Source organism: Microtus ochrogaster, unplaced genomic scaffold (assembly GCF_000317375.1).
Source record: "Microtus ochrogaster isolate Prairie Vole_2 unplaced genomic scaffold, MicOch1.0 UNK56, whole genome shotgun sequence".
NCBI lineage: Eukaryota > Metazoa > Chordata > Mammalia > Rodentia > Cricetidae > Microtus > Microtus ochrogaster.
In genome coordinates this window covers 568,328-595,062 of record NW_004949154.1, presented here as the reverse complement: position 1 = coordinate 595,062, position 26,735 = coordinate 568,328, and the positions used below count along the sequence as shown (strand labels likewise).

General features: G+C 54.8%; 1 protein-coding gene across 1 annotated transcript in view; it reads left to right on the top strand.

The window, feature by feature from the left end:
- Positions 1-24,448, top strand: part of Dagla (diacylglycerol lipase alpha) — a 58,413-nt gene extending 33,965 nt beyond the window's left edge. Inside the window, exons 3-20 of the mRNA XM_005369630.3 lie at positions 251-462; positions 1,673-1,774; positions 2,155-2,293; positions 5,345-5,432; positions 7,363-7,497; positions 7,975-8,052; positions 9,746-9,870; positions 12,826-12,979; positions 13,401-13,484; positions 13,576-13,653; positions 14,037-14,117; positions 14,810-14,952; positions 15,295-15,363; positions 15,675-15,747; positions 16,859-17,058; positions 17,955-18,084; positions 18,575-18,762; positions 21,132-24,448. Of these exons, the coding sequence (XP_005369687.1) occupies positions 251-462; positions 1,673-1,774; positions 2,155-2,293; positions 5,345-5,432; positions 7,363-7,497; positions 7,975-8,052; positions 9,746-9,870; positions 12,826-12,979; positions 13,401-13,484; positions 13,576-13,653; positions 14,037-14,117; positions 14,810-14,952; positions 15,295-15,363; positions 15,675-15,747; positions 16,859-17,058; positions 17,955-18,084; positions 18,575-18,762; positions 21,132-22,089 (3,037 nt within the window). The 3' untranslated portion in view covers positions 22,090-24,448. The remainder of the gene's footprint in view (positions 1-250; positions 463-1,672; positions 1,775-2,154; positions 2,294-5,344; positions 5,433-7,362; positions 7,498-7,974; positions 8,053-9,745; positions 9,871-12,825; positions 12,980-13,400; positions 13,485-13,575; positions 13,654-14,036; positions 14,118-14,809; positions 14,953-15,294; positions 15,364-15,674; positions 15,748-16,858; positions 17,059-17,954; positions 18,085-18,574; positions 18,763-21,131) is intronic.
- Positions 24,449-26,735: the final 2,287 nt, after the last annotated feature.

The window sequence follows — 26,735 nt, the reverse complement described above, 5'->3', positions numbered from 1 at the left end:
TTTGGAGTCTGTCCTAGAACTAGCTCTGTAGACCAGGCTGGCCTCGAATTCACAGGGATCCACCTGTCTCAGTCTCCTGAGTGCTGGGATTAAAGGCATGTACCACCATTATCCAGCCTAGGTGGATGGTGTTATTGTTGGGCAGATACCTGCCTCCCTTTCCTCCTTCTGAGCTACACTGGCTCTGCCAGCCGTGGGCAGCACAAGGTACAGAGGTAGCCCTCCCTTGCTCACCCGTGCCCTTCTGCAGGTTTGTGATCCTGTCCGTGGTGCTCTTCGGCCTGGTCTATAACCCACACGAGGCCTGCTCCCTAAACCTGGTAGACCACGGCCGCGGCTACCTGGGCATCCTTCTGAGCTGCATGATCGCCGAGATGGCCATCATCTGGCTGAGCATGCGTGGCGGCATCCTCTACACGGAACCCCGGGACTCCATGCAGTACGTGCTCTACGTGCGCCTGGGTAAGGGACCCCTTGCTGGGGGCTGGGGAAGTCCTAGAGCCCCACACCCTTCTGCACTTCCTCTGGTTTTGATTGCTAACACAAACTAAGGCCCAAACCTTGGGGAGCGTGAGGTGCCTTACTGGACTGACTGACATTCTAGACCCAAGGGCCCAGTCCATCCACATGGCTGTTTTGTGAATCTTTTCATTGGGGAACATACCCCACTTATTTTTGTGTCGTTTCTTCTGCTTTGGTAGCGTAGCAATAGAGCTGAGAAACAGCTTTTCTGACTAGATGATCATGGAGTGTAAAATGTTTGCCCTCTTGGCCCTTCATAGACAAACTTAGCTGACCCCTATTTGAAACTGTGAGATTGCCTGAAAAGTGCACTGGTAATTCTTCTGAAATAGATGGGGAAAATCCTGAGGCCGGACAAGCCAGCTCCCCTGAGAACCAGCCTGTATCTCTTTTGGACCATGTCCCAGCAGCCTCTGGGGTATTCCTAGGGGGCATTTCTCTCAAATGTCTCTACAGCTCATGGAGATGAAAATGTCAACTTTGTTTTATAGATGAGGAAATTGCAGCCCAAGAAGACTCATGAGCTCTTTCAAGGTCTCACAACTCAGTCAGGATGCAAGCGTCAGAGCTGGGATTTGAACCCATGCTTCTATCTGGCTCCATAGTCTAGGCTCTTAGTTACTATATGTTGCTGGCCCTGCCAGGCTGTCATAGTTCCCTCCCACTCCCACTGGGGCTCTGGACTTAGAACACTGAGCACATGGGGCACCATGGGTTGTCTCCTGGGACTCCTCTCTCCTCCCCCTACCCCACCAAACCAAGTTCCTAAGTCTGCCAAGAAGCAATAGTTTTTGTGAGTTCCAGCCTTCAGTGTTCTGTGGTGAAGTTATTGGCACTCTCAAATATGGATGAGGAAATGGAGGCTCAGAGATTAGGTAGCTTGCCTAAAATGAGTCTGATTCCGGAACCCATGCATGAAATCATAAAAGCCCCAGAAGCTGGGAGCACTTCTCTCTTGTTCACCTGTCCAGTGACAGTCTCGGGGAGGCCCTGAGAACTTGGGAGCATACTGCCAGGGACCAGGCTAGGGCTCTGTGCACCCCTGCTGTAAGATGGCTGGAAGCCTGGCAGCAGGAGCCAGGCTTAGGCTCACGTGTCCTTCCCTAGTGGCGGACAGTGGCCCTTAGTCAGAACCTGCCTCTTCTTGCAGCCATTTTGGTGATCGAGTTCATCTACGCTATCGTGGGCATCGTCTGGCTCACACAGTATTACACCTCCTGCAATGACCTCACTGCTAAGAATGTCACCCTCGGTATGCACCCCATCTGCCCCATCAGCTGAAGCCAGCCCTAGGGGTGGTAATAGGACCCAGCTTGCAGAGGATGGGGCCCAGGCACCACTATAGAGAGACACCCAAGCATGGATGCGTCCTCACCCTTGGTTCTGCCATTTCACGTGGGGCCCTCGCCAGGGTGAGCAGCAGCCGACACAGAACTGTCCAGGCAGCATTAGGGCTTTTCAACACCTTCTCAGAAGCCCACAGAGCTGCCTATGGGCCTTGGAGATCAAAGACTCCTGAGTGTCCTTTTAGGTCTTAGAAGCAGCCGGGGACACAGAGGCTACAGTGTCCCTTTGTTCAGAGCTCATGTCCCAGGAAGCTGAACAGACACCTCTCGTTGCTGCTGCCCACAGGAATGGTTGTCTGCAACTGGGTGGTCATCCTCAGCGTCTGCATCACTGTCCTCTGTGTCTTTGACCCCACGGGCCGCACTTTCGTCAAGCTGAGAGCCACCAAGAGAAGGCAGCGAAATCTGCGGACTTACAACCTTCGGTCAGTTGACTGGGTAGGCGGGTGGTGCCCTAGTGAGCTTTGTAGACTGGTGGGCAGAGGAGGGTCCTGTTCCCTCCCACATCACAGGTCAGCATCATGTGAGCCATGTGAGCCAAGGCTCTTTGTGAAAGCCTCGCCCTCTCACTGCCTCAACTCCTTTGTTGAATAAGTAAGAATAGGGTGAGCGTGGTGTCACATACCTTTAGTCCTAGCACTCAGAACTAATGAGGCAGAGGCATTTGGGATCAGTTCAAGGCCATCCTAGTCTACATAGTGAGTTCGAGGCCAGCCAGAGCTATACAGTGAGATCCTATTAAAAAAAAAAAAAGTAAAAATAACAGTTCTCAGCTCAGGATGTCACTGTGAGATTCAAGTGGGATAATATATGCCCGCGGTTAACACTGTGGGCTGAGTTCATGGGAAGTTGCTGTCGACAGCAGATCAGGACTCGTAGTCTCTACTATGCTAACAGCAGAAGACACAACATTGTTCAGAGCGAGCTACAACCTGTGTCCTCCCTCTAATGGGAGTGGAGAAACCAAGGTACAAAGGTTATGCGATTGCTTGGTTATGCGGTGAGACCGCGAACTAGCTCTCAGCCTAATCCAGAGCCTTTGCTTAGTTATGATGTTCCCTCTAGGTCTCAGAGGTTGTGAGAAGTTAAACAAGGAAGGCTTCCTGGAGGAGATTTCACCAGGCATTTTAAAGAAGTGGCATGGCAGAGACTGAGAGAGGGTGTTCATCATGGCCATAGTGACTTCTTTATGGAGAGCAAGGGGTGCTCCCGGGATGAGTCACAGTATAGTACAGTAGCCCCCGTAAGCAGGCATCTCCAGTAAGGTTAGCCCTTCATGGTTAATCCAGCTAGTTCTTTTGCGATCCCAGAGCAGCTGTAAGACCCCTGCGATAGATGAGGATCTGAGTCATTGCCCCAAGCCACAAGGGAGCAGGCTGCCAAGACCCCTGCCCAGCAGGCCTGCCCCCCAACTCCCACTCATGCCTCAGACCTTCCACGTCAGCCTGTCAGCTTGTCACTGCCTCCAGCACCACACCCATGCCTGGTCTGGCCACCTCCCAGCCTGAAATGTCAGGCCTTGGAGCCAGGACTCGAGAACCCATTTTTCCCTCCCAGTGTAGCTGGCCACCGCCCCCTGTCCCACTTTGTCTGCCCTGAGCACATGCTGCACCCGACCTGTTTCTGGGCTCCTGGGCCCTGGAGAAAACTCCCTTCCCTTCCTGAATCTGGGTGATTGGCTTTGGGGCTCCAGGCAGTAGGAGCCTGTACTGCAAGGCCTGGTGCTTGCTGTCATTTTAATTAGGAAGCTCCCTGTGGTTTCCAGGCCCTGTCAGAGCCATAGCTCACAGGCCTGTGACCTGCTGTGGTTTCTCCAGGTCTCCTGCAAGGCTGGAGAGCTAAGTCTGGCAGTGGGGCTTTGTCAAACTGACCGCCTGCCTGAGTGTCCTCCACTGGCTCTAAAACTAACAGTGTTTCTAACAGGGACATTTTTCAAGCTATCAGTTCCCAAGGGCAGGGACATGAACACCCGTCTGCCGCATGGTTAAGTTATTTCGGTTTCTGAAAACCAGGGGTGTGTCTAAGTTTTTGGTCCTTTCTCTTTCCAGTGAAATCTGGTGGGGCCTGGGGGAGTGTGTTAGTCCTGCTGTTTCCCAGGAGGCTTGACCTTGGGTTTTTGTAGAAGGAATGTCTCCCCCTTTCACATAATGAGTCTCCCAACAGAGGTCTGTTGGGGTCTGTGAACTTTCTGTCCAGACTTGGTATGTGGTCTTCCCAAGCGTGGTCTGTAGACTGCACTTGGCCAAACCTGTCTGCTTCTCACGCATTCCTGCGATCATCTGCCCCCTGGTGTTCATGAGGGGTATTCCAGTGGAGTGAGCACTTCTACCCAGCCAGAGGCTGGAGAAGAAATTTCACATCCTATATTTGAAAGCCCGGTTGGATCAGAAAGCAAAACATATGTGATGCCCTGAGAACCCAGTGTGGCCAGCTTCATGCTGTCTTTGTCAAAGGTGGTGGGGTATGGGTTTGGGATGCAAGGCAGCTTCATTTCCTAGGAACTGCAGGTCCCCCAGACAGCTGGTCTCTTACATCACTCCTAGCCCCTCCTGCTGCCTTCCTTTTGGTCAGCTGCCTATGTAGTCAGGGTTAAAGGGATGGGGAGCAGTTCTTGGCTGCAGAGCTGAGCCAAGAAGCTCATCGAGAGCCAGTCCTTCATTCCTGGTGACTGTAAAGTACCCTGAATGCATCTGAGTGCCACCTTGCCTCCCTACCCCACCCCCACCATCCTGTAACAGGCTTTTAAGGGGGCAGCACATTACTCAAACCCAGCCAGCCTTTTCTGGCCTAGTTTGGAGGGTTTGGAGATCAACATGGTTGATGTCACCTATTTCCTGGGTGCCCAGCACGATGGTATTTTTATAGGGAAGTAGCCTGTTGTTCTGCCTCTGCTCACTGACTTCTGAGCGCCCTAGTTCCCCACCTGAGCTGAAGAGGGAGAAGAAAATGGATGGGGCAACCATGCAGGCAGTGCGTATGCCCTACCCAGACAGCAGCTGTGCAGAACTGGGAAATGCCAGGGTCTCGTCCAAGCCCCAGCTCTCCTCTAAGTACTCAGTACATGAGTTTCTGAAGTCCTCTGCTGGGAAAGGCAGAAAACAGCAAGGCCACACTGCCTGGCACCCCTACTGCCCTTCAGTTGAGCCTTTACTGCAGGGTTGCCCCCACTTTGGATTCCCAGCTCTCAAGTCCCCAGGTCACGCCCGTGGGTCAGTCTACTAAAAGTCAGGGACTACGCCAGCCCACAACAACTCACCAGGGTGACCAACAAAAGTCTCCAGGGAATACCCTGGCTGGCTGATATCTAGGTCACTGGCCACCCAGCTATAGCTAGCCTGCTGCCTACCCCCACCCAGGCCTCTCTGGGGAGCTCTTTGGTGTATCCTGGGAACAGAGCGTCCTATTTCCGTAACATCTGGCCCAGCTCCTCTGGTCCAGTCCCCTGACCTCAACATGTTAACTGTCTACCTTCACAGGCACCGGTTAGAGGAGGGTCAGGCCACCAGCTGGTCCCGCCGTCTTAAAGTGTTCCTCTGTTGCACCCGGACAAAGGATTCCCAGTCAGTAAGTACCCAAGTCCCTGGGGTTGCTTGCCTTTCCCTGCCATGCAGGTGCCTTTCACTCCTCTGGTTAGGTGAATGGCTGGTAGGAGGCGGGGCTTTGGTTGTGAGCAGAGTGGCAGCTTGCTCATTGGACAGTGGTTCTGTCACTGATGGACTGCTCCACACTGTAAAGCAGCCATTCCCTGTTTTGTTGGAAACAGAAAGGCATGAGACTGACTTGGTGCCCCCTTGGGAGCCCCTTGCAGCACAGTTTAATTTAGGAGAAGAGCAGCACGGGGCCGGCAGTGGGTGAGTCTGGGGGTCTGTTGAATGCTTAGCCTGGGGTGGGGTGGCACACAGTCAGCCTTCATCTCTGAAGCTCTGAGGAGTGAGCCCAGCAGAAGGGAGGAGGACCCCCTTAGTGTAAGGCCAGGAGGTTAGAGGTCATCCAGCCCCACCCCTCATTTTGTAGATTAGAGAGCTGAGACCCAGAGAGATGGAATCCCACAGCTGGTTGGTAGCAGAGCTAGAAGAGACCACTCCTTCCTGGGATGGGCAGTGAAGTGCCCACCTCAGATGTCCCCCAGGAAGCCTGGCATGGCCCCTCCTAACAACGCCCCCCCCAGAGACCTTAGAGTAACCTAGTGGGAGAAAGCCCCAGCGTTCCCTGGCAGGAGGTGAGTTCCCTCGTGGGGCATCTAGGGATGCCTGTGAGATCCTAGATCCTGGCTGCAGGTGTGCCATGCTGAAGGCAGAGTGGAGCCCTGGCAGTGGAAACTAGGCTTGCCTGGGCTGTGAAGGGCATAGTCCTCTCCTGCACACATCACTTCAGGGCCATTGTGAGAAGCTGGTGTAAAGGCCACATGTCCCCAGAGCATGGTCCTGTTAGATACAGACAGCCCAGGGGCGGAGCCCATCAGAGTGATTTTCATCAGCTTTTATGTTGTTGCTAAAGAACTAGACTTAAATGTCAGTCTTTGAGAAAAAAAAAGTAGCATTGCCTGGCGGTGATGGCGCACGCCTTTAATCCCAGCACTCGGGAGGCAGAGGCAGGTGGATCTCTGTAAGTTCGAGACCAGCCTGGTCTACAAGAGCTAGTTCCAGGACAGGCTCCAAAACCACAGAGAAACCCTGTCTCGAAAAACCAAAAAAAAAAAGTAGCATTTACATAAATGCCTGTATGTCCAAATCTGGCACCTTAGGCTGGGCAGCTGGGACTGAACAGTATCAGGTCTGTGTGGCCCCTTAGAGGTTTGAGCTTGCAGCCATTGGCTTGCCAGGCACTCAAGGGTAAGATCCAGTGAGACAGATTCAGTTGCCGTGAGTTTGTTTCCACTCCACTCTCTCCTGACAGGTTCCAGGCAGCAAAAGGCAGGGGAGACCCAGGACCCACCCCTGGCAGGACTTGCCTCTGTCCTTTGCCTCCTGCCCAAGGCCCAGGGCCAGCTCGAAGTCAGAGAGGTCACTGGCTATGAAATTGTACTTCTCCTCAAGCACATTCCAGGGCCCACTGAGCTGAGGCTCCTGGGGAGCAGGGGGAGCTTGAGACCTGGGAGGCAGCTCTTAGCAGGACTTCCTGGGTCACAGCAGGTGGGACAGGGGCAGCCAGTGCTTTGTGTGGCTTCTCTGCTGGAGAAGGGTTGCCTGGGCCTTGATTCTGGGTATCTAGAGAAAGAAAAGAGGTAAGGGCTCAGGTTGGCACTTGTGACCAAAGGGTAGCATGAACTGTAGGACCTCAGTGGAGAGAAGAGGTTTGGATGGAGGAGGAAGGATCAACAGCTAAGATGGTAATGGCCCAGAACCCAGAACAGGGTCCCCAGGTTCCAGCGGCACAGAGCCGTTGCGTGAGGGCCAAGTTGACCAGTATAATGGAGGTTCCTGGTGACCCTGCCCCAGGGATTCACTCATGCCCTCTCCTCTCTCCTGCTGCCTTCCTGGGCCTTGCTTGACAGGATGCCTACTCAGAAATTGCCTACCTCTTTGCTGAATTTTTCCGTGACCTCGACATCGTGCCCTCCGACATCATTGCTGGCCTGGTGCTGCTTAGACAGCGGCAGCGAGCCAAACGCAATGCGGTGCTGGATGAGGTGAGTGCCTCTAGCTACCTGTGGGCCTTGCTGCTGATCCCATGGCCTCCTCTCCCCCACGCTCCCTCCACTGTCCTTTCTACTGATTCCCGATAGGGTGGCGTGTTCTCTGGACCACATGCGGCTGCTTCTGAGGCCAGCCTCCAAGGACATGCTAGTCACTGGGGTTAGATGACCAATGTCAGCTCAAGTGCTTCAGCCTTCTGTCTGAAGTTTGCTGCCTTCCTGTCCTCACCAGCACACCAGTGCTGGTCTCTATACATCTCACACAAAATCCTTTCCCTCTGGAGTGGCTCCAGACCGTCCCCTGGGAGTTGAAGGTCTGGGGAGGATGGGGAAACTAGAAATACAGGGAGGTATGATTTTGGAAAACTGCAAGCCTCACACTTCCTCAGACCTCTGAAGCAGGCTGAAACTGAACCCCCTCCTCATCTTCGTGTCTGGACCACTGTCCATCTTACCACGCCTGTTTTCCAGGCAAACAATGACATCTTGGCTTTTCTGTCTGGGATGCCAGTGACCCGAAACACCAAGTACCTCGACCTCAAGAACTCGGTGAGTTGGAAATCTCTTCCTCTCCCCGTGCTTCTTCCTACCACCTCCCCACAACTCCATAGTATGAGCCAAACCCACCACTCTTGCACAATTGTCCAGGGAATTTCTTCTCAGATCAGGCCCTCAAGAGCCCCCACATTGTGCTGTGCCTATAAGTAGGACCATGAATCTGCTAACCGACCTCCAAAACGTTTGACCCTGTCTTCTAGAGAGTGCTTCACAGTATGAGCTGTGACATTATTGCTGCTGCCGCCCTCATGATAGGCAGAGTGTCATCGTCACTTTCAAGCCTTTTTAGCAGTAGAAACTTTCCTCAAGCACCTTAAGTAGAAAGCCCATGTGTTACAGGGAAAGTGGGTCCCACCGTCTGACGGCCCAGGCCAGCATGGTTGAGGGTGGAAGCACGGCTGGTAGCAGGAGCAGTCAGCCTGGCCCAGGGAAAGCAAACTGATGTAGGTGCATCCCTGCTCCATGGCTGCTCTCTGTGACCTGGAGCAAGTCAGTCCTCAAAGCCTTGGACAGACGTGATATGCCCTAGGCACACCTCACACCCAGAGCTGGAGTAGGAGGAAGTGGCCCATCCTAAATCCAGTCCAGCAAGGTGCTAGAAACTCGGGGGCCAATCAAGACAGGTCTGGAGAAGTTTCGGCCCTTGGGCCCTTTCCTTTAGAAAAGCCCCAGGCATCTTGCCTCCCCAAATCTGACATCATTTCATTTCACCAGCCACATACATACATAGGTGGTTTCCCTACTCAGATGCCTGCCAATCACTAGGGCCTTGCCTGGCTGGCTCTTACCACCCCCTGGGGGGAGGTGCAGAGTCTGCACCTGCCACCTGGCAGAGGCTGCCAGTGCCCCGCCCTCCCTGTCCTATCACCCAGGGTAATTGCCTCTGCAGCTACTGGCTCCTTCCTGAGTTCCTGAAGAGCAGGCAGAGGGGTGCTGATTGAGGCCTACCTGGTTCACGTCACAAGATGACTAATCACCCTTCTTAAGTTTTACAAGGTGACTAATTCCCTCTAAGTGCCACAGTCCTGGTGCCCAGGGGCTGGGGACTGACTGACAGCCTTTCCTGGGACACTGCCACCCTGCCTCTGTACAGCTTGGAGCACTGATACCAACCACAGCACCTAGAGCAGTTGTTGGGCAGCAGACTCCTGGGTTTCACGGTGGCGCCTTTCTCTAGCGAGATCCCAATCTCAGGGAGACAGCTTCCCCCAACCTCAGGACCCTGGGACTCCATGAGTCAGACTGGAGAGCCAGGGACATTTGGTGACATGTTTCCATGCCCAGCATGGCTTGTCTTGTTGCCCATAGCAAGACACAGCTGCAGGCCCCAGGGCTTTGCAGAGTTAAGTTCCCCAGGGCCTGATTGCTGAGGCGGGGCAACTGCCACTCACATCCCACACTCCCTTCCTTCTTGGGTAAACAAGCCAGTGCTCCGAGTGATTTTCTGTCTCCAAATCATGAATTCTAAGACTCTTGTGATACGATAGGTCTCATGAGTATTCTGGCCTGGGTACAGGGAGATAATTGGGCAAGTGCAATCAGTGTCTGAAGGGGCTACCCCTCCCCCACCAACAGCTGGCCCCTGCTGGAGCAGGTAGGCAGGCTCCCACTTCAGGGACTAGTGGTGGCTGAGGTAGCAGGCAAGAGGGGCAGAGGTTACCGCCCTCTGCATCCTGTCTTTCAGCACGAGATGCTACGCTACAAAGAAGTCTGCTACTACATGCTCTTCGCCCTGGCTGCCTATGGCTGGCCCATGTACCTGATGCGCAAGCCGACCTGCGGCCTCTGCCAGCTGGCTCGGTCCTGCTCGTGAGTACACTGTCAGTCCCCAGACACACTAGATTGGGTGGAGGGAAGGGATACAGTGGTGTCCTGGTACCCACTTCCCCTAGGGCTTCGAGACTGCTATCCACCCCCACCTAAGCAGCTTCTCTCCCATACGGTCACTGGGCCTTTCTCCTGCTTCCTTCCCGGACTAGAATTACACGGTTCTGGATTCGAATGCAGGCTTTCAGTTGCAGCCCTGGGCAAGCCAATGCACATCTGTGACCCTTACTTTCTGCATCTGTGAGGTGGGGTGTGATAACATCCATTTTTAAGATCTGATACTGCTGTGTCTACACTGCTGGTTTTTCTTTCTTCTTTGGGCCTTCCTCTGCCCCCCGCAGCCATTCCCTCTGACCACATCTCCCTTCTCTTGGCTCCCCTCCTGTGCTCTGCCTTTCAAGAAGAAAGAACTTTCTTGGGAATTAGGCCCACACCATGGAGGCTCTAGAAACACACCAAGAAGCTTTACCAGGCTCTGAGCTGAGAAAGATCCAGCCCCCAAATCTGACCTGAATTGGCTCTGCCCTCAACCCCACCCAGGGCCAGGGCCCTGTGCTTCTAAGTGGGCCAGAGAAGGGCTTTGGAAGGACCCTGTCCTTCTGTGGTGTCTCCACCCCCGGCCCATGACAGGCAGAAGCGGGACAGTTCCCCTGGCTCCTGTTCCAGAAAAGCTGACCTGATAGACCAGTACCCCTGTCCTCCATGCCTTGTCCTGGGGGATGACAGCATCCTCACCTACTTGAGAAAAGCTGGTGGCTCTTGGGACCTTGTTCTTACCACCCCCAGCAGCTGATCAGAGAAGTCCAGGTCACTGCATGCTCCTCCCATCTCTGCCAAATGTACATGCCTGTCATTTTCCCCTGCATCCCTGGAGATGAACACGGGCCAGGGGCCCCAAGGCCTCCCACCAAGCAGGTGGACCTGCTCCACTTGTCGGGTGCCCGTTTCCCTGGTTCTAGCAGGTGCTATCAGCCCATAGGACAGTTCAGAATTACGAGCCCCTGGTAGTGGGGCTCTTAATGCTCATAGAACAGTGAGAGTATATAAGCAACTGTGTGAAATGGCAGAGGACGGATTCCTCAGCCTCAGTGGAACACAGTCAGGTCCCCTCCTGGGAGAATGAGCTGAGAGAGGAAGGCCGAAGCACAGGGATGCTGGGAGAGAGAAGGCTGTGCACCTGTCTTAGGGTCAACTGTCTGCCTGCTGTTATCACTTCCACTAGCTCTAAGGCCCTGCCGAGGTTGTCTGCCCCAGCAGGTGAGACATCACCACTTTGTCAGGGCCTATTGTGTGTGGGTGGAGCAGGACAAGCGACATAAACCAAGGGACAGGCTGGGTCTAGTAGCAGTCAGTGAGGGCTCTGCCAGGAAGGAAGTTGAGGCTTAGCTGGACTTTGGCTGCAGAATCAGGAAGTTACACACCAGGAAGGATTTGAACCTAAGTTCTGACTCTCCTCTACCTCATTAAAGCCTCCTGCTCAGCTGAGGAAAGAGGGGAGCTTCCTGAAGGCTTGAAGGTAGGAGCTCAGACCCTGGGCCAAGCCTGCCACCACTTGGCCCGGTGGTAGGGTGACTTCTCCAGGCTCAACTCTGGGATGTGTATCCTGTGGCAGTCCCACTCCCAAGCTCAGGCATTTCCGGGTCTTGGCTTGACGCTGGGGTTTCTCGATGAGGCCCCTCCCTGTTGGGAAGTCGCAGTTCCACAGGCTGCTCTGAGAAGACAAACACCTCACACTGAATGTCAATTCGACACAGCTGGCAGTCCTGTCACGCTCGGCCCAGCTCATGGCACCCAATCTGTTGGGTGCTGGCTCCCCCTGGTGGCCCGAGAGGCAGATGCATTTCTCCCCACCCCATCCCTAACTGAGTGACCAATTCAGCCCTGGCTTATCTACCCCTGGAGCCTCCTGTGTGCACTAGGCTTGGTGCTAGGGGAAACATCTGTGACTAGCACAGAGCAGCCCTTCCCTGTGTAGCTCCTAACAAGACAGGACAGGACAGGACATACCAGGAATGGGGGACACATGAGCAGCTCACAGTGTGTGGGTACTTTGGAAGGACTGACTGCTGGACTGGGGTCATGTCAGGACTCGCCCTGTTAGAGAGGTAGCTGGGGCCGACCTCACTGCAGGGTCACGTTGGGATGGACACTCAAGGGTATAGGGGGATAAGGTGCACAGAATCCGGTGAGGGAGCTGAGGGAGAAGAAGGCAAGGCAAGAGTGGTATAGATGAGAGAGAAGTCAGGGAGTCAGTTAGACAAGGCCAGATGGCGTAGAGCCCAGAGAGACTCAGGCCTTTATGCTGAAGGTGGGCACGTGTTCCTATGGGGTCCTAAGAGGAAATGTGGTAGTGGCTTGATGTGTCTTCAAAGGCTCCCTGTGCTCCGGGGTTGATAGTGCAGGGGCAAGAGCGGACAAGGGAGAGGAAGTTAGTCTCATGGAAAAGGACAGGAGGTGGGTTTGTGAAGACAAAGTGGACCGGTGTGGCGTGACTGAGAGCAGCTGCTATGGTCAGGGAGTAGGGCGAGGACCTGGAGGGCTGACAGTATGGTTTAGGGGAGACGCCATGTAGGAGTCCAGTACGGTGCCTTTGGAGGTCTGCAGTGGGTCTCCTGGGGTCCAGGGTGGGCTGATGGCGAGCGCGTGAAGCAGGCTGCTAGAGGGGAGGGCAAGCTCAGTCTGTGAAGAAAGACGAGGGATGAGATCTCCAGCCAAATGGGAAGGGAGGGGAATCATGAGTCAGGTGTTGCCTGGAAACTGTCATGAACTGGTCCAGGGTTTGACCACAAAGAGGTCACCAGGGCTTAGCAGGAGTGAGTCAGGAGACATAAAGAGGGTGAAGCTGAAGCCCCAGAAGACACTTCCAGAGAGGGTGGAAGGGAGAAAACCAGCCCATTGGTGCTGACTAGCCCTGAGCTCTCTGCCACCCCATCCCAGGTGCTGTCTTTGCCCTGCACGACCCCGATTCGCCCCTGGTGTCACCATTGAGGAAGACAACTGCTGTGGGTGCAATGCGATTGCCATCCGCCGTCACTTCCTGGATGAGAACATGACCGCAGTGGACATCGTCTACACCTCCTGTCACGATGCGGTGAGGGGCCAGGCTGGGGACCTTCGGCCAGTGAAGCCAGCTGTAGCTTCCAGATCATCTCCAATATGTAGTCCAGAGACGGCCTCCTCCATTTTGGTCGCCCAGACCCACACTGCCTCAATCTAGGTGGGAGAATGAAATGTCAGCCCCATTCAGTATTAGGGCCTCCAGCCTCAGCCTTAAGGAAATGGAAGACACCCAAGATACTGGGGAGAGGCAGTGAGCCATTTGGAATGAGCCCAGGGCTGCCTGAGGCAGAGTGGAATGGGAGGGGCCAGGGACCAAAGAAGCCTCAGCGACCTCCAGGGGCCCTGGATTTGGCAGGGGTTCAGGACCCTGTGGCCAGTGGGGAGTTTCATTGACACACCCTAAGTCTGGCCTCATTCTGGGGTCGCTTAGGCTCATGAGACTGTACTCCTAGGTCTATGAAACTCCCTTCTACGTAGCTGTGGACCATGACAAGAAGAAAGTGGTGATCAGTATCCGGGGAACCCTGTCCCCCAAGGTAGGCTACCATGACTCCCGCATAGGCACGAGTACTGTGGCCCTTGCCTGTCCTCCTCAGCCACCCTTAATGACTTTCTTCTTTCCCCAAGGATGCCCTGACCGACCTGACCGGAGATGCTGAGCGACTCCCTGTGGAGGGACATCGAGGCACCTGGTTGGGTCACAAGGTATCAGCCTCCACATCCTGAGGTGCCCTGACCTTTGCTCCCAACCCCAGACAGCACTCAGGCGCCTGTGTTTGGCAGGCTCTTTCCTCCCAGACAGCAGACAGGAGGCTGTGGTCTCGTCGGCCTGCCCAGCCTGAGGCCCGGGTGTTCAGAGGCTGTCCATTGAAGCTCCAGGGCAGGCAGTGGGGAGATGTCACACCTGTTTCTGCCAGACTCTCTGAACCTCCATTTTCTCACTTGGAAAATGCAATTCAAAATGGGACCACAGAAGGACCCACAGGCTCCAGGGCCTGTTTTCTGAGGGCGGCTGGAAGGGGGCACTGCATGAGGTCCTGCTGGTCCCTGAGGCTGCCGATCAGCCCTGCTCTGTTCCTCTCTTCCAGGGCATGGTGCTCTCAGCTGAGTACATCAAGAAGAAGCTGGAGCAGGAGATGGTCCTGTCCCAGGCCTTTGGGCGAGACCTGGTGAGGAGTTTTCCATGCCATCCCATCCTGGAGAGGAGGGGTGAATGATGCCACCCCTCACCAAACACTAGCTCCTGTCCCTCTCTCTTACATGTCCAGTTCCACCCGGCTCCACCCCACCTCCCAGGCTCCCTCTTCTCAAAGTGTCCTTGCTTAACACCCTGTACCGCGGTTCCCAGATGTGTGCTCTGCTAGCCTCAGAGTCAGGAACACTTGTTGCAGCAAATTTTACAGAACCCGGTGACAAAAACAGCCACCGAGCAGGGAGAAGGCTGCACCTCATCTGGGTGGCAGCCTGGGTAGCTCCTGAGGATGCTGCCAGCACCCATTCCCAGGTCTCACAGACTCTAGGCTATTGGTCAGGGGGGGAGGGATGACGTAATGAAACAATTATAACTAATCCCCAGAGTGGTCAAAGAACAAGTGCAATGCCTAGGAGGGAGGGAGCTGTTGCTGATAAATCAGGGAGGGCTTCCTCGAGGAGGCAATTTCTGAGCAAGGCTCTAGAGGGTGAGTAGGAGTGTGTGAAAAGTCTCACTAGGCCTTTGCCCTGTGAGGATCCAGCTTCGCTCTACCTCAGCCCTAGCATCCATGCAGGACAGCATGATCCCAGGACTCTGAGAAGAGCCCTCATCCTCCCAGTGTCCGCTGGGAAACTGAGGCAGGGCTCTCAGGCATCTCTTGGTCCCCAGGGCCGTGGAACCAAACACTATGGCCTAATTGTGGTAGGCCACTCCTTGGGCGCTGGCACAGCTGCCATCCTCTCCTTCCTCCTGCGCCCTCAGTACCCGACCCTCAAGTGCTTCGCCTACTCCCCGCCAGGAGGCCTGCTGAGGTAAGAAGCTTGAGGCCTTAGAGCTAACTGGAGCAGCTAGGACACTTGATCCAAGGGTTCACTTGGGCTGGCCAGGACTGAGAGCTGGTGGCTGGACTGGGCAGCACGGCTTCTGGACACTGGAGACCTGGGAACGGCACCGGACAGGTCTCGGGTGGTAGGATGAGGGTTTATAACCTGCCAAGTGGACTCCCCTCCCCCAAAGGCCTGTGGTAAAACACAGGGAGGAAGGGCAGAGGTTAAAGCCCAGCCTGGCACTATAAACTCCCTGGAAAGCCTTGCCCCCAGGTGCAGAGTGGAGCTGCTCTGGATCTGAGCCCTTTTCCTTGACTTCTCCTGCAGCGAGGATGCTATGGAGTACTCCAAAGAGTTTGTTACTGCTGTGGTTCTGGGCAAAGACCTTGTTCCCAGGTAAGTCCCTCTCCCTTGCTGTGGTCCCCTAGCAAGGCCTCACCCCACTCTACAGCACTCACATCTCCTTCAGGCCCCCTCCCTCACCCTCTTCCTAAGGACTCTAGTGTCCCTTCCCACTCTTGGTGGCCCTGTGGTGAAAGACAGCGTAGGTCCCGCACTCTCCTGAGTGGCCTCTCTGACCTGGCTTGTCTCTACATCATGACCCAGCTGGACTTGTCTTCTGGAGGCCAGGTGCCCCCACCACCCCCTCTCCTGCCCCTCTTCAGCCCTTGATTGGGCCAGGCTGATGCTCTCGTTTCTTTCCACAGGATTGGCCTTTCCCAGCTGGAGGGTTTCCGCCGACAGCTTCTGGACGTCCTTCAGCGAAGCACCAAGCCCAAAGTGAGCCCCCACCAGCTCCCTGACCACTGGGAAGTCCTGGCTGTCCCTCTTGTTGCTCCCCACTGATCCCAGAGACAAAGCGCAAGAGGTCACAGCTGTGTGTGGACACTTGAGGCAATCAGACCCTCAGTGTCCAAGCTCCGCCCATCCAATCGCTGCCATTGGTGAGGAGACAGGTCCAGTGTGGAAGGGACTTTGCTCATACAGTAAGCTGTCATGGCATCAGAACTGGAAGTGCTCCTGCACAGAGCTCCCTGACATGAGAAGGGCAGTCCCCGAAGGACACTGGGCAGGCAGAGGAAGGCCTGTTGAGGTTGCCCAGGCTCAGGAAAGGCTGTTGCTCCATGTGGAGGGTTTGAACCCAGCCTCATTCACTATTCTGCTGGGGCTGGGAGAGAGCCAGCTGATTCTAGCACATCCCAGGTCATGGACGATCCTGAAGGCCCTTTCTGTGCAGGTAGAGTGGAGCATCCTGGGGTAGGAGGCCCTCCTCGATCAGAGGGTGCACTATGAGATAGCTGCTCACCCCTAGTTGCTCACCCTCTTTCTGCTGCCTGTCTGCAGCCTCACTAGCCTTGGTGCCCATGACCCTCCCGCAATCGGGATCCTGGGTCAGGTGCTAGACCATGGGTCAGCATAGGCTTATGTGTCTGTTTCCCTGAAGGAGCCTAGTCCTTGTAAGCAATGTCTGCTCTTCACAGAGCCAGGCACAGGCATTCCTCAGATCTAGGACCTGATCTAGCAGGCCCTGCTGGCTCAGACTGAGGCCTGTCCCACAGTGCCTTAACCAGTGACCCAGAACAGATCCCTCCCTTACCAGGTGTGTTCCCTACCCACCAGATGAGGGCTTGGCTAGTCTTCCAGGCCCTTGCCAGCCCTGAAATGCAACAATTCTATGCTATCTGTCCTTGGCATGTTATTGGGCACCTGGCAACCGTACACCTCAGCCAATGCCTCTTAAGGTGGGCACAGAACATTAAATGTTCCGGCTACTGCCTCCATCACCAGCCCTCTCCTCTCATCTGTTGAGCCCCTCCTTGAAAGCACTCTTGATCCTACCCACCTAGCCAGAGTTCCTCAGCTCTCTCTCCCTCTCCCTGGTCCTATACAGTGGCGGATCATTGTGGGGGCCACGAAATGTATCCCCAAGTCGGAGCTGCCTGAGGATCAAGTAGAGGTGACCACTCTGGCCAGCACACGACTCTGGACCCACCCCAGTGATTTGACCATCGCCCTTTCAGCTAGCACCCCACTCTACCCACCTGGCCGCATCATCCACGTGGTCCATAACCACCCTGCAGAGCAGTGCTGGTAGGTGCTAATGGAGATCTGGGCCACTCCTGTAGGTGAGGGTCCAGGACAGGGGCTGCTGAGGACTGGACCGGCCACTGGTCACTCAACCACTCACAACTGAAGCAGAGATAGAGACAATAGTCCAGAATCCCTACAGAGGGGTTCCTCCTGCTGCTAGCCATGGAAAGGGAGCCAAAAACCCAGCCCACGTCCATATCCAACAGGGCCTTATGATTCTGTGTCTCTCTGAAAGAGCCAAGCCCTTGGAAGCAGTGTCTACCCCTCACAGGGCCAGGGCCAAGCCCAGGCATTTATCAGATCTAGAAGCAGGTGTCAGGGACCTGACCCAAAGGTGGCAGTCCAGCTGGGCCAAACTGAGGCCTGTCCCACCTCTGCCTTGCACCCCTGCCAGGCCTTGACTGGTGTCTTCCAAGGCAGCTCTTCCTAAGCCTGATGTATTTAGGAGTGGATGACCTATGGCAGCCACCAGGCTCTGAGCCAGCTCATCCCTCAGTGTCCCTGCATTAGTGACAGGCACACGTGGGCAAGACTGTGGCCAAGGCATATGGAAGAACAGTGTACCAGTAGGTAGGCTCTCCTGCCACACTCTCAGAGCCCTGGGCCCTGAGCTCTCTTAACACAGACTGACCCCCAACCCCCGACAAAAAGCTGGAGAGCTGAGCCCTGCCCAGGGGTAGCAGATGGAGTCTAGACCAACAGCAATCTAGAGGCCTTGTAGGGACTGCAACTGAGGCTCCAGGTCAGCCTTTTTAGACTACGGGCAAAGTAGCCTGGAAGGGAGCACTGACCTGCAGCCCAGGGTAGACAGGAGCCTCCAAATCCAGCCTAGTCCCTAAGCAAGTGCCCAGAGCAGAGCCTCAGACCCTTTTCTTCCCTACCTGTGTCCCTCTCAGCTGCTGTGAGCAGGAGGAGCCCACATACTTCGCCATCTGGGGTGACAACAAAGCCTTTAACGAGGTGATCATCTCACCAGCCATGCTGCATGAGCACCTGCCCTACGTGGTCATGGAGGGGCTTAACAAGGTGAGTGCAGGCAGAGCCCATGGCTGTCCTAGCGGCTGGGTCCCCATATCCCTCCTGAAAGACGGGGTCCTGAGACAGGCCAGCCACAGTCCCCAGCAGGGCCCTGACAGTCAGAAAGACCTGCAACCTTTCCACTCTACACTCATGGCTCTTTCCACATACCACGTGGCCCATGGTAGGGAAGAGAGAATTCAGAAGATTCCTAGGGGTCTATCCCAGAGAAGGTGGAAGTAGAAGCCCTGAAGGCAAGTTGGCCGTTACCACATATGTAGCTAAGTGGGACAGCATTTACCTTCATGGGCCACTGAAGGACTAGAAAGAGAAGTGTACTCCAGCTTGGCTGTTCTAGGGACAAGCATTCCATGGCTAGTCCCAGGCCATCCATAAAGAAAGGGGCCCCACTGAACCATCAGGCTATTTGCTCTGGGAAGCCATAGCACTGGGCTGGCCACCCCTCTACCATCAGCCCCACCCCCCATCCTTTCCTCAGGTGCTGGAGAATTACAACAAGGGAAAGACAGCACTGCTTTCTGCTGCTAAGGTCATGGTGAGCCCCACTGAGGTAGACCTCACTCCTGAGCTAATCTTCCAACAGCAGCCGCTGCCCACGGGGCCACCTCTGCCCACCGGCCTGGCCCTGGAGCTGCCTGCTGCAGACCATCGCAACAGCAGTGTCAAGTAAGTCTCCCATCCCCACTCCACCCCCAGGGAGTGTGGGTCCAGAATCTGCATAGCTGTGTACATGAACATCTATGCATTCTGTGTGCCTGTTGGCCTGTGCATATCCCCAAAGCCGTGTCCATATGCTCAATGTGGGAGTTAAACACTGCTCAGAATCTTGCTCTCTCTTCTGTAGCTGTCTCTCACCTTGCCATTAGTGTCTGGGGAGGGAGGCATGGTTCCAGGAAGTATGAGAGGTTTCAAGGCACACACAGACCCATATACACTAGACCTAAACACCAATTTGCCCATTCCTAATTAGATCCGTGTACTTACATAGCTATGCATATACACTGGGGCTTATGACAAGCGTTCCTCATAAGAAATACTCCACACAGCACACATACCAAGGCAGGCAGAACACACATGGTTATGGGCACACTTGGACAGGTAAACATGTAAAAATATGGCTGTATTGTGCCACACCCATAGCACACAGGTACGTATGATCCAGCTGCACACAGGCACCAAGGCATACACATGCTCTCACAGATGTGCACACACATCATGGCAGGTTCTAGAGTGGCGCCCCTTCTAGGGGAAGGTTGTCCTGCCTTTCTGGGACCCTGACTCCCAGGCCTTGCATCCTTTCTTATAAATCTGGCTGCTGAGAAGTAAGATGTCACTGCTTCCTGGTCTTTGGTAGGGACACACCTCAGACATCCTTCCTTGTGTGTTTCTTGTGGTGGTTACATGTCTCCATGAAGAACTCAGTCTGTCCTTGGCCACTATACGGGAGACAACCACCCATTTCCCAACTCCTCCTTCCTTCCCATCCGAGCAAGGTGGCTGCAGAGTTTGCTGCCCCTCTCCAGCATAGGAGGTGCGGGGGAACCCCAGGGTGAGGAAGGGATAGAAGAGGCACTGGAAGTGCTGGTCTGGAAGTTGGGGGGCAGAATCCCTCTCCCCTTCCTCCCTGCTCTCTGTCCTTCCCTCTGTGTCTCCCATTTACTGTAGCCTCATGAGTGAGCCAGAGCAGCCAATCTCTTCATGTCCTAATGGGTTAGTACCATCATGGGTATGAATGCATAGAACCCAGACTCCTCCAGAAATCTTAATGCTGTTGGTGGGGTCTTAGGCCTTTTGGGGATCCCATTCCTGTCTACCTAGCATCAGCCTTTTGTTTTCTATTTTAGCTTCTTATGAATTGGGTTTATCTCATTTTATTTTAGGTTTGTTTGTTTGTTTATTTATTTATTTATTTATTTATTTATTTTTGGTTTTTCGAGACAGGGTTTCTCTGTGGTTTTGGAGCCTGTCCTGGAACTAGCTCTGTAGACCAGGTTGGTCTCGAACTCACAGAGATCCACCTGCCTCTGCCTCCCGAGTGCTGGGATTAGAGGCGTGTGCCACCATCGCCCGGCTTAGGTTTATTTTTATTATTTATCTGTGTGTATATGAGCATATGTACACATATGTGTGGGTGCCCATGGAGACCAGAAGAGGGCGCTGAATTCCCTGGAGCAAGAGTTACTGGGGGTTGTGAGTTGCCTGATATGGGTGGTAGGATCCGAAGCCATGTCTCACGACTGGGCAGAAGCACTTGTAACCTCTGAGGCATATCTCCAGCCCTATGAATTGGCTTTTCTTTTAATTAATTAATTTTGGTTTTTCAAGATAGGGTTTCTCTGTGTAACTTTGAAACCTGTCCTGGAACTTGCTCTGTAGCCCAGGCTGGCCTTGAACTCACAGAGATCTGCCTGTCTCTGCTTCCTGAGCTCTGGGATTAAAGGTGTGCGCCACCACCACCTGACTTTAATTTATTTTTTTATGTGTGTGGGCATTTTGCCTGCAGGTATGCCTGTGTACCATGTCTGGTGCCCTTGTAGGTCAGAAGAGGGTGTTGGATCTCCTGGAACTGGAGTTACAGATGGTTGTAAGCCACCATGTGGGTTTTGGGAATCAAATTCAAGTCCTCTGGAAGAACAGCCAGTGCTTTTTTTTTTTTTTAGATTTATTTATTTGTTTATTAAGTATACAGTGTTCCGCCTGCGTGAATGCCTGCAGGCCAGAAGAGGGCACCAGATCTCATTACGGACGGGTATGAGCCACCATGTAGTTGCTGGGAATTGAACTCAGAACCTCTGGAAGAACAAACTCTTAATCTCTGAGCCATCTCTCCAGCCCCAGCCAGTGCTATTTACAGCACTGAGCCATCTCTCCAGACACTATGAGTTGGTTTTCAAAAGTCAGGATTCCCTGCCTCCAAACCTTTCAACAAGGACTGAATTAATTCTGTCCTTGCCCCCCTACCACTTCCTTCTAGCCTGGGAAGTAGGGGTCTCCTCAGTCCTTCTGAGTCTCGTGCTTATGCTCTTCCCCTGCAGAAGCAAGTCTCAGTCTGAGATGAGCCTGGAGGGCTTCTCTGAGGGGCGGCTGCTGTCCCCAGTGGCTGCCGCATCAGCAGCCCGCCAAGACCCTGTAGAGCTGTTACTGCTGACCACCCAGGAGCGGCTGGCGGCAGAGCTACAGTCCCGGCGGGCACCGCTGGCCACTATGGAGAGCCTCTCAGACACTGAATCGCTGTACAGCTTCGACTCACGCCGTTCCTCGGGCTTCCGCAGCATCCGAGGCTCACCCAGCCTCCACGCGGTACTGGAGCGTGATGAGGGCCACCTCTTTTACATCGATCCGGCCATTCCAGAGGAGAACCCATCCCTCAGCTCGCGCACAGAGCTTCTGGCAGCCGACAGCCTGTCCAAACACTCGCAGGATACCCAACCCCTGGAGGCAGCTCTGGGTAGCGGGGGTGTCACTCCTGAGCGACCCCCAAGTGCAACCAATGAAGAAGAGGAGGCAGCAGGCGGCGAGGGTGGTGGGGTGGCCCCCCGAGGAGATCTGGCACTGCACAATGGGCGCCTGGGGGACTCACCCAGCCCTCAGGTGCTAGAATTTGCTGAGTTCATCGACAGCCTCTTCAACCTGGACAGCAAGAGCAGCTCCTTCCAGGACCTCTACTGCATGGTGGTGCCTGAGAGCCCCACTAGTGACTATGTTGAGGGCCCCAAGTCCCCCAGCCAACAGGAAATCTTGCTTCGGGCCCAATTTGAGCCCAATCTGGTACCCAAGCCCCCAAGGCTCTTTGCAGGATCTGCTGACCCCTCCTCTGGCATCTCACTCTCACCCTCTTTCCCACTCAGCTCCTCCGGGGAGCTCATGGACCTGACACCCACGGGCCTCAGCAGCCAGGAGTGTCTGGCCACAGACAAGATCCGGACTTCCACCCCCACAGGCCACGGGGCCAGCCCTACCAAGCAAGATGATTTGGTCATCTCAGCACGCTAGCACCTGGCAGTGGCTGCTAGCTCCTCCCCAACCAGAACTCAAGGCTCTGTGGGTACCTAATGGCCACTTGGGGCCCAGTAGCTTTGAGGAGAGGCTCCCAGAGGCCAAGTGGCCTCAGGCCCTGGAGCGTTGCTGCTGAGCAGGGGGTCCACATCCCTACCTCAGCCTAGGACCCTCAGAACCAAGATGTCTGGGAAAAACCGGGGTGGGTTTGGTACAGGGAGGAGACTTGAGGTTGGATGGTCAATCCTCAGCCCTCAGCCTGACTCCCCTGTGTGGGCAGCCTGGTATCTCTGTTCTGGGAATGGGACTAGGCAAGCTAGCTTCCTGTCACTGCCCTTCAGCTCCTCTCCCAGAGCCGAGGCAGAAAGCAGCCCCTCTCCACACACTCTCATACGTCCTTCACGTTGGCACCTGCCCTGGTCACTGTCCCCCAGATCTGGTGCCTGCTGGCCAGCCCCCTGGGGTGATCCCCCGCCAAGGTGGCCCACCATGCTGTATGTGTTTACAGAATCTGCTGGGCTTTGCTCAGGTTGTTTCCTGGGCTTGCAAGCCCCACCCCTAATCATGTGTTCATTGTCCCCTGAGGACCAGAGGGGCCTGGAGGTGAGTGGGGTCAGGGCCACCCCTTCTCTGCCTGGTGGCCCTTATCTTCATGGGTCCTGGCCACCGGGTCTGCCTGCCTACCTGCCACTCCCTGGCTTCCTGGCTCACCTTCTCCCTCCCTCACCCCCAGGACTCTGGCCAATCAAAGGGTGGTGGACACTCCTGTGACATCATCCCTGGCTGCAGAGTCAGGGCCCTGGGAAGAACGAAGGCATCCAAAGCCCCATCTCCTGGGTATCCCGCGTGACCCCTTTATGTTACCCCACCATGCCTAGGCAGCTCTGGGCTCTGGGCTCTGAAACCAAACATGCCTCTGCCCACTTGCTCTCCTGGCTACTTAGCTCCTTTCTGGGTCTGGGCTCCACCTCCCATTATGTTCTGCCCATAAGAAGAGGGGCCAAGAGTAGGGTATCTTGAATCCTGGCTGGAAACCCCTGCCCACTGTTGAGGGGAGGGGCCAGTTACTGGGGCTGTCCCAGGGTAGCCTGAGGCCTTCGTGGTTTCCCTATGGTTTGGAGAAGCAGTCCAGGAGGTAGGAACCTAGCCTTTTCCCCATGCTGGGGTGGGGAGGTTGTGCATGCTAGTGTCAGGCGTGTGTGTGCATGTGCATGGATGTGCACCACTCCTGAGGAAAGGGGCTGCAGAGGGCTGCCCGCCTTCCCCACCTTGCCTGCCTCCTGATGCTCCTAACCTGCCAAGAATATAGCCTGTGAAGTGAAGCCTTGGGACAAGCCAGTTACAGGGGTGTGCAGGCAAGCAACTGCCCACTCGAGCCCTCGTCTCCTTGGAAACATAGTCCCTACCACTCTAGCCCCACTCACAGCCTCTCTGGGCTACCTAGGCTCCCCTGACCACCTCATAGTCACTGGTATCTGGGCCCCAGCCCCAACTCTAATCCCCACAGCTGGGGTGGCCTGGATAGCTATCTACCCTAACAGATGAAGACAGAGACCTGGGAGCTGGGCCTCCCCTTGCTCTGTGACCCCCCCACCTCACCAGACTCTTGGCCACTCTGCCCCCTGCCAAGGCAGTGCCTCGGCCTAGCACAGAAGTAAAATAAAAATCAGTGGTTATTAGAATTCAAACGTTAGACAGAATTTTAAATCAGAGAAACAACCCAACAAGCACCCAGCCAGCAGCAAGGAGAGTTGTGGATCTGGCCTTTTAACTCTTCCTCTGTCAGGGTAGGTGTGGGGGGCTCCTCTAGGGTGTGCCCCTGTGCCTAGGACTGAGCCATCAGGGACATACCCCCCACCCCCAAGACTGCATCCATACTGTGTTACAGGCTTGGGGCTGGGGCAGGCTTGGACTCAGCCCTAGACACCCAGGGCCAGCCCACCCCTTCCCTGTCCTCTCCCTGCCTGACCCCAGAAGGGTGGGCGTGCTGCACGTTCCTATCACTCCATGCCACATCTGGGGGGGTCTGAGCCACCCCCTTCATCCCAGTTCAGATTGACCCCCACACTGCCCCCAGACCCACAGCACAAGCTCTCCCAGCCATGCGCTGGCCTGTCCTCCCAGGGATCTGGGGGACTTGCATATGCAAATAGTAGCGAGCAGGCAGGCCCTCACAACCCTCTGCACTCCGTGTGCCATTCTCCCGTGACTTTTTTGTACTTAATGTATGAAAGATCCACACTAATATTGCTGTAAAAAGGAGAGACATTAATATAGCTTATTCTATAAATATATCTGTATATAAAGTTTTCTGTATATTGTATAGAGCTGTGTATAAACTGGATGTAGAAGCACACCTCTGCCTCCTGTGATCGTCTTTTCATCAGGTGGGAATGGAGGCAGTGTGGGGACATGCTGCCAAGGTCACAGCTACCAGGGAATGAGGACCTCTGAGACCATTCCCTAGAGGAGCCAGAAAGCCGGAGGGGAAAACCTGAGGATTCTTGGGACCAAGCCTTTTGTGCCCCCAAAGACAGAAGGCATGTAGGAAAGTGCAAGAACAGCCAAGCGGGTTAGAACTGTGGGGCTCGAGGTTGATAAAGTTCCCATGGTTTTGTTAAAATAACGTGCTAAGCCAGCAAGATGGCTCAGTAGGTAGGTCAAGGCACTTGTCCCTAAGCTGGACCACCTGAGTTTGCTTCCCAGGAATCATGGTAAGAAATGCCTGCCACCAAACTGTCCTCTGATCTCCACAGGCATGCACACCTCCCCCAAAATAAATGCACAAACATAATAGAAACTTAAAAATAATATACAGATACGGTTTGCTGCGCTAGGGAGAGCCCTGTATTTTTCCCTGGCTTCCTGCCATGTCAGTGCCCAGGCCCAGGACAGCACTGAGTTACATCAAGCAGGTGGAAGTCCCCTTGAATCCTGAGCGCTTGAGACCAGTCACTTGTTGAGTCCTGCCTAAGCAAGCTATACTGGGGGAAGGGTTAGTATCTGTCACATAATACACTTGAAGCATGTTGTCCCTTTTCCCTCCCAGAGAGCACTGAGACTCAGGAGTAGGTGAACTGCCCCAGATGTAGAACCAGCAATTGGAATCCCAGGCTGGTTCCACCAGGCCTGCCCACCCCTTGCCTTTCACCCCGTGCTGTGAGCTATAGCAGGAATGGCAATCCCAGAGAGGTAGCACTGAAGTGTTGAAGCCACTAGAAGCTTTGCTGAGGGCTTCTCTGGGGGAGTGTAAACACCTGGGAAGCCACAGGGACACAGCCTAACCTGGATCCAGAGCACTGAGGCTGGGGAATAGCAGGAGGAGCTCAGGGTAAACAGGCAGTGCTGTTCATCCTGCCAGCCTCAAGCCATGAAACTTCCACACAGCAGAGGGCGCTGTTTCTCCAACTGGTCTCTGTGGCCTGCAGAGCTTGGAGTAGCCACCCTTGGCCCAACCAAGCTTCAACTCCACCTCCTTCCCACTCAGACTGCCTCCCAAGTCCAGTATGACCCCATTTGATGGATCTAGACAACAGCAGAAACAGCCTTCTCTGGGTCACACAAGAGGTACAGACAGAAGTAGGACCAAATCCAGAGGCTTGTTCTAGCCTAGGACCCTCCTCTCAGTGGTTTCCCCTCTTACTATACTGCAAATGATACTGAGCCTGATGGGGCAGAAGCAGAGCAAATGGCCAGAGAGGTACTGTGGCTTGCTCAGGGTCACACAGCAGATGGCAGCCATCTCTACAGATGACAAAATCTGGTACAAAAGTCTCCCTAGGCTCTTACTAGCCCCAGCATCACCCTGCTTTGGGGTAGGCCCTCCTGCGCTTGAACTTCAACTTCATCACGGTGTCTAAGCCTCTGCCTTCACTCCAGCCCAGACATGGGAGGCCCTGGGGTGTGGCTGCACTTTTGCTCCATGGCCCTAGTGGAATAGGGAGGTGGCAGGGCTCCGCTCCCATGAAATTAAAAGGGGCCTTCTTCCTGCCTGGTCTAACCTCAGGTCTACCCTGGATTTGAGAGCATTCATTGTCTTGATTATGTCACAGTGGGTCACCCCATCCTCAGCCCTTGAGGACCTGACAAGATCAGTACTGAAGTCACCAGCCCACCCTGAGACAGACATTTAGACATAGAATTTATGGGCAGAGTACGCAGGAATGATCTTCGGGTAGTTGGCGTTTCAAAGGGGTGTTATTTCTCTAGTTGTCCCAGGCAACTCAGGAAATAAATTCATCTTTCAGAGTTGCAAGGCATGACGGGATGTTCACTTTGTCTACAAGCAGGCCTGACCCTGATTGGAGGAGGGACCAGAGTGCAGAATAACAATTGTCTTAGGGGAGTCTGCAGAGGAGACAAACCTCTGGGTACATGAGTTGGAAAAGAATGGGCCGCTCAGTGTGGCCCCCTCCCCCCTCGGTGGGGGCCGCTGCTGGGAAGAGGGAGCTGTGGTCAGTGCCCACAGCTGGGCCTCCGGCAAAATCCCACTCTATATACCTAAGAGAGGCGGCTCTGAGAACCGCCCCCGGAGGGACAAAACCTCATTGTGAAGCACCCGCCGGCCTGGGCACCCCCTCCCCCACACCCTCCTCGGAGGGCCCCCACAAGCCTGCTGACTGGGCCACATCTGGAGCTCGGGC